We start from the raw sequence: 6,650 nt of genomic DNA, 5'->3' as shown, positions 1-6,650 counted from the left end.
TAACTTGGGTTGTCAAAAAAATTAATGTGCAAGATTAGTGCAAAAAATCTTGCACGGAGCTTGCATGGATCTTGCACAGTTCTTGCACAGTTCTTGCACAGGTTTGAACACCCTAAATCTTGACTTGAAGTTCACACCTCATTTTAGATAATTCCATAATTCTAATACATAGACTTGACCCAGGTTTGATGACTGAACTACTATGTGGATTCACACTTCAAATTTTCCAAAAGGTTGTGTTCAAATGAGATGTCCAACATAAGCTGAGTTCTCTTGACCAGATAAGATGATGATACAGAGTGATATATACAAGATACACAAGACCTTCAAAAATTTTAAACTAATCCACATTCCAATATACCTCATCTGTTATCTTTTTCTATAGCCAATTAATGATATCCAAAATATATAGAAATTACACTCAATAAGTGTCCTCAAAAACCTCTTTTCGTTTCCTTCAACCAATTCATTGTTAATGTCCAATTATTTTTTGGTTCAACCAATTAAAGACAGAATTAAAAAAAACTTAATTCATCTTGATTAATTCATCCTTAACTAATTTTTTTGATCTGTCTAATTGGTTTTTAAATTCTTTTAAAACTTGAATCCATTCTTGATTTCCTATTTGTTTAAATTCAATTAAATCAGGACAAATCGACTGTAAAAGTTTAATTGATTCAATTGCTTCTCCTAAACAAAAAAAACCACACCCAAAAAAATTAGATCAGCATAAAGAAAAGAGGAGATTTAGGGTGGGTTTGATCAAGTAGATATTGATCAGAATGCATATCTTAGGAAATGTAAAATGTAACACATAAAGCATAACTTTTTATATTTATATAGAATTTGATTTCTGCTCAGGATTCTACTTGAGCAAATACGCTCTTGGTGATTGAGAATTCTGTGGGATGATTGAAGACTTACCCTCTGAAAGTGAAATTCTTGAACTTTTGGTGATTACTTTTGATAATTCTTCAAGTGACATGATCAAACTTTTTGATGGATCAGATGAAGAAAATACCCTTTACAAACACGAAAGAAAATGTCAATGTTTGGGTTATAAGCAAGAGAAGAGCTTGATGAAATTGCTTTCTTCTTTGAATTTCAACTTACATAAAGATACTTTCAATTAACTCTGGTAAACGAGATAACATACTTTTTTTCCTTAATTCGTCAGTTCTATTGGTTGGAGTTTTTGATCCAATTCCTCCATCAAGGTTCTTTGATGAAGCTGCTTTATTCTTTGCAGCTGCTTCTTTAGCTTTGATCTGTCGATTCAAAAACACCAATATCAATCAATTTTCATAAACTTTCTGAACGCGACCATAAAGATGAGAAACTTAACTCGTTCTATAAGATTCAACTGACGAGTTTCAGTAGAAACAATGACCGCAGGAGTTTTAACTTTTTTGGATTCCCTTTCCTCATCCATATGATCAACACTTACACAAACCCGTTTTTTAGACTTGATTATAGGATCAATAAATGAAGGTAAAGAAGCACAAGGAATTGGAGGAATCAACCATTGCTGTTGATCTTGATCAATTGGTTTTGAATTCGATTTCTTAGATCTCCATAACTTTTTTAACCTTTTTGAAACTTCTTTTTTTCTTTCTTCTACTTGACTTGTCCATAATGAAATTAATTTCATATTATTTTTTAGCTTATGGTTTGGTGAAGTTTGAATTTGTGTCGATAAGTTTAAAGTTTTTTTTGGTGATTTTGGGTTTGAAGATTTGGATTTGGATTTCGATCGGTTTGGTGATACTAAACTTAAGGTGGGTAATTGTAAATTTTCTTTGACTTGTAATTCTATTCCCAATCCAAATGATCGATTTGATTCTAATCTAGAAATAATAAATCCCATTCCTACTTGAATTTCTTCCTCTTCTTCCTCTGCTGTTGCTTCTTTTTTGGTTGTTTCTTCTTTTTGCCAAATCCAAAGTAATTGAGATAATTCTTTTTCGGTAAAACTTTTTCCTGACCCTCTTTCTACCATAGGTCTTAAAGTTGACCAAGATATCAAATTTAATAATCTAAAGGTTTGAATCTCCTTTTCTGCTTCTGGTTCAGGTGTACGCATTCGATTATCCGAGGTCAGTTTGGTTGAGGGTTTATGAACAGTAGTCAGTGTTGCATGACTTCCTTCTGTTGCAAGATGTAACAACAATGCGCGTTCAAGAGCAGTATGTAATGTTAATAAGTTAATGTAAGTTGAAGGAAGTTGATCTGGATCTACATCTTCAACTGTGTCTGATACTTTTGTTTTGGAAACTATCGGGGTTTTAGACTTAGGACTTCCACGAGTTGAACCAGGTGAATCTCGAGCATAAAGCAGTTGTTCAAACTTGGCTGAAGTTGATTGACGTGGTGTTGTCTGGAAAGGGTTAGGAGGTTGAACTTCAAGATCCGATGATGAATCTGAAAACTCGTCTTCTTGTACCATACGTCTTGCAGGAGAAAGTTCTGTCTTCATCTCAGTATTTGGATGTTTGGTTTTGGTAGGTGAGTTCATAGTTTGAGTGACGTGAAATGCTAGTTGATCGGATTGTGGAAGTTTAGAACGGGGCGAGATCACTGCTTGAAAAGGTGATGATAATTGATGATGAGGTGTGGATTCAATGTGAGATTGATGATTGAAGTTAGGTTTGATAGGTGAATGTGATTGATAGTTGATATGATCTGTGATTTGACGAGAGAGCAAGCTTCGAGCTTTCGGTGAAGAAGGGGCCAAGGGTTGAAGTTCTTCGTTCTGAGGAGTAATAAGATTGACGGGGTTGATAGAGTGATTATGAAGTGAATGAGATTCACTTGGAGGTGTGAGACTTGAACGTCGACGATGTGGTGAGTTATGTTGATGGTTATGAGTCGGTCGAACAGGTGAAGATGATGAAGTAGGAAAGATATTATTAGGATTAGTTGAAGATTGAGTTGGTAATTTGATTTTATTAGAAGGTAACCTATTCAGATGACTTGGTGGTGTAGTAAACGATGCTGATGATAATGTTAAATTGGTTCGATGTTGTTTTTGTCCACCGTGACCGACTCCTTTACTAGAACTTGCGGTAGGGCTAGTTTGTTGGTTCGTAGCAGTAGTAGTAGTAGTCTTGGCCATCAGATCGCTTACCGTTGGGAAATCACGCTTCAAGGCTGCTTGTCCCATCATTCTAGCTCGAGCTGTCCTGCGTACCTCGGCTACCAAGAGAGTACCAGTCGGAACCTGGCCAGGTTGAGTAGGTAACTCGGGTGAGAGTAAAAGAGATGAAGGAAGTCTATTCAAGACCATCTTCTTTTGCTTGTTTTTTAAGTCTGATGAGGTATTGAGACAACAAGGCAGTCTGGAGCAAGGAGAAGAAGTTTCAAATATCTTTTGAGTACTTTGAAGCTGAGGATGCCATTCATGGTGATTGATGAGGATGACTCCTAGAATGGATAATAATTTAGAGCTTAAGACAAAAAACACAAATCAACTCATCATCTACAGACCATGTATGTACACTTGACATATCTTACACCTTCAAGAATACAAACTTCCATATGCAGGATCTGGATCATCAAAAGTTGAATTTGAGGCCCCTCTCCATGTGAATAATCTTTCACCAAGAATGTTAATCTTTCTACCCAGGGTGGCTACATATGTAGTCATTTATAAGCTATGATTGCCTTAGAATCCTTTCCCAAACAAACAAATCATACTTTGGAGGAATCCTCTCCATATATGTTCTTGAAGTTTTGCTATAATTTTCTCATTCCAAGTTGAGAAAATATGTTTACCATCAGAAATGACTCAGCTGCTTGTGTCAATTTCTTGGGGAGTTTGTGATCTCCCCTAGCTACATACTTGGTTGACCAGAGAATCTGCCGGCATGCCCGCCATACACAGGGGCAAAAATAGATGCTCACATTGGGGTGAGCATTGAAATTTTCGTGTTTTTTTTTAACATTTGTTCAATTTTACTTCCATATTCTTTCCCTGGTCTTCCTGTTTTCTACCTGCTTATCACCTTACAAAATCAATAGGAACTGAGAAGATGAACTAGGCCTTCCTCAGGCTTCAATCCTTAGTAAAGAAGCCTGAGGGAGGGCTGGCCCATCTGCTCACTTTGTCTTGGCGCCTCAGCTGATCCTCAGTGGCATGCCTTGGAGCCTGCTGATCCAGGATTTTGGACCAGGTTCTGAGCTGTTCTGAGTATGCAGTGACTCATGAACTGATTCTGAGTATTCATCTGAGAAACTGGGCTCAAAGAATGCTCATCCAAAATGGAAATGAGCATTTGCCAGCAATCAATGTGGTGCAATTGCGGGATACAAAGTAGAATCCGGGCACGTGCCCGGCTTTGTGCCTGGAATTGAGGGAACCAGCGAGGCACGAGTTGGTTACTAAGCCCATGGGGACTTAGTGATTTGACTGATGAGTCGGGCCGGCCCCGGAGGTAAGAAGGTGGAAGAGTTCCCACACCTCGGAATCGAGATCTTCAAACTTACCTCTAAAACCGACTCTCAGATACTCAGCATTTTCAGCTCAAATCTCTAAGTTTAAAATAAACCAACGTTTAAAAGATTTTTTGTTTGTTTCAATCAGGAAATGGATAACTCATTATTATCAAGAATTGGTAGAGCTGAAGAGAGTATACAATGTGTTACAAGAGCGGCATCGGCAAGGCTAGAACAACAAGAAGGTCAAGAAGCCGGAAATATAGAGGGAAGAGAATTGACAGAAGGAAACGAGATAGAAAAGAATAGAAGTAGTGGTAATACAACTAGTGGAAGTGGAGGTTTGTCAAGTTTACTAGAGAAACAAAACTCAGAAGGAAGAAATCAAGAACAAGAGATAGAAGGAAGAAAAGAAGATTATCAAGAAAGAAGAGGTGAAGACATAGACGGAGCACTGATTATCAAGCTCATTAAAGATGACGGAACTATGGGGGAGGTTGAAGACGAAGATGATGATGAGTCATGGTGTCCTCCGATCTCAAAAGGGAAGAAGAAGCAAAACTCACCTTATGCATCCAAAGATGAAGAGGAATCAATTATGAATGGACCAGATCCAATAGGTGAGAATCAGTTACATCAATTCAAACGTTCAATATTCATACGACACTCCTAGAAGAGGGCAGTTTCTCTATAGCAATATAGAGATGGAGCTGTGGCCCATAGGGCGGCCTTTGAGGCAGGAAATTACAGTTTCTCAGAAGAGATGTTGCTGTAGGACAGTTTCTCGAAAAGAGATGTGGCTGTAGACAGTTTCTCGGGAAGAGATGTTGCTGTGGATGTTAGACAGTTTCTCGGAAAGAGATGTGGCTGTGAACAGTTTCTCGAGAAGAGATGTTGCTGTAGATTTTGAAGATCTTGGACGGTTTTCTCGGAAAGAGATGTGGCTGTAGATTGTGAAATCCAGGATGAGCAAACAAAAAGAGTTTAAGTACCTGAAGTTGAGAAGAAGAGACACTTACAAGTTTTTTGGTTGATTGATTCGTTCTAAAATAGACGAAGGCGATGAATTGATGGCACTTCAAGCCGAGATAAATTTCCTATACTCGACAGGAAAGTTTAATCAAGGTGCAGCTCTGTTAGCGAAAGAGATGGAGTTGACTAAAGTCGCCTCTAGCCGTCAACCTACACCTCTACAAGAGTCATCCCGCCAGGCGAGACTTAGAAGGACAGGCCGAGAAGAGACTCCACGAGACGAGATACATGAGAATCGTTTAGACGACCAACGACGCAATGTACCTAGATCGTCCCATCAACAAAATCAAGAGGGGTGCTACGAGATGAATCAACCGAAAGAAAGAAGTCCTCATCTTTTGATACAAGAGAATCTATCAGACGTCGATTCAGAATTGAGTAGAAGGGTTAGAGAGACCCAAAACATACCGAGAATGGCAATTCAAGCGGGACTAGAACAGGCGACAAAAGAGGTAGAACTGTCTGAAGCGGAAAAGGCGAAAAAGATGATGGACTCAGGAAAAGGAAGGATGGAGTTGGCTAATGGAGATGTTATCGAAAACGGTAGATTGATCTTGAAGAATACGTCGGATAAAATGGGGAAAGTGTTGACAGCCTTAGGACCAGTTCTGGATTATTATTTAAGAACATTCAAAGCTTTCATTCCTTTAACTGTTTTTAACAAACACTGGCTATTAGCAGATCAGTCAGCAAGAAGTGGGAAAGAAGCGCCCTCCAAAGCGAAGATATTAAAAGGAAATCAACGACTTTACACGACTGATCCCCCAATCGATGAACTGACTATCCAGTACGAGCAATGGTTGGATTGTATGTCCTTATTCATAAGATATGTTGCAGATGCAGGATGGGAGACGCAAGCAAAACGTTTTGAAGCACATAAGTCAATTGTGAGCGAATTAAGAGAGAGCATAGGATGGATGGTTGCACTTCGGTACTGTAGGAAGATACGACAAGGTGTAATGAGGACTACGGTGAATAATGAGATTTGCAACATCAGCGAACTTCAAACCCCGATCTTAGACGAAGTGAAACAAATTTGTGAGAATTTTGGGGAACGAGCTTACCAGACGAATCCATACGCGGTAGGAGGTCCGAGAGAAAACATGAACCCAGAAACGGGTTTGCCCAAGAAACAATCAACACCTTTCGCCTCAACATCAACAACAACGATCAATCCAGAGTTC

The 6,650-nt window shown here is 38.8% G+C and overlaps 1 protein-coding gene across 1 annotated transcript; it reads right to left on the bottom strand.

The window, feature by feature from the left end:
* Positions 1-243: 243 nt before the first annotated feature.
* Positions 244-3,115, bottom strand: MELLADRAFT_78396 (uncharacterized protein; the record flags this gene model as incomplete). The annotated part of the gene is made up of 5 exons (XM_007412466.1): positions 244-690; positions 925-1,022; positions 1,114-1,135; positions 1,157-1,268; positions 1,448-3,115. The coding sequence occupies 5 exons, from the start codon at positions 3,113-3,115 to the stop codon at positions 527-529; spliced, it is 2,064 nt and encodes a 687-aa protein (XP_007412528.1).
* Positions 3,116-6,650: the final 3,535 nt, after the last annotated feature.

This window comes from Melampsora larici-populina (assembly GCF_000204055.1).
Source record: "Melampsora larici-populina 98AG31 unplaced genomic scaffold MELLAscaffold_31, whole genome shotgun sequence".
Lineage (NCBI taxonomy): Eukaryota > Fungi > Basidiomycota > Pucciniomycetes > Pucciniales > Melampsoraceae > Melampsora > Melampsora laricis-populina.
Note: the sequence above shows the minus strand (reverse complement) of the source record. Positions and strands in the feature narration are given on the sequence as shown.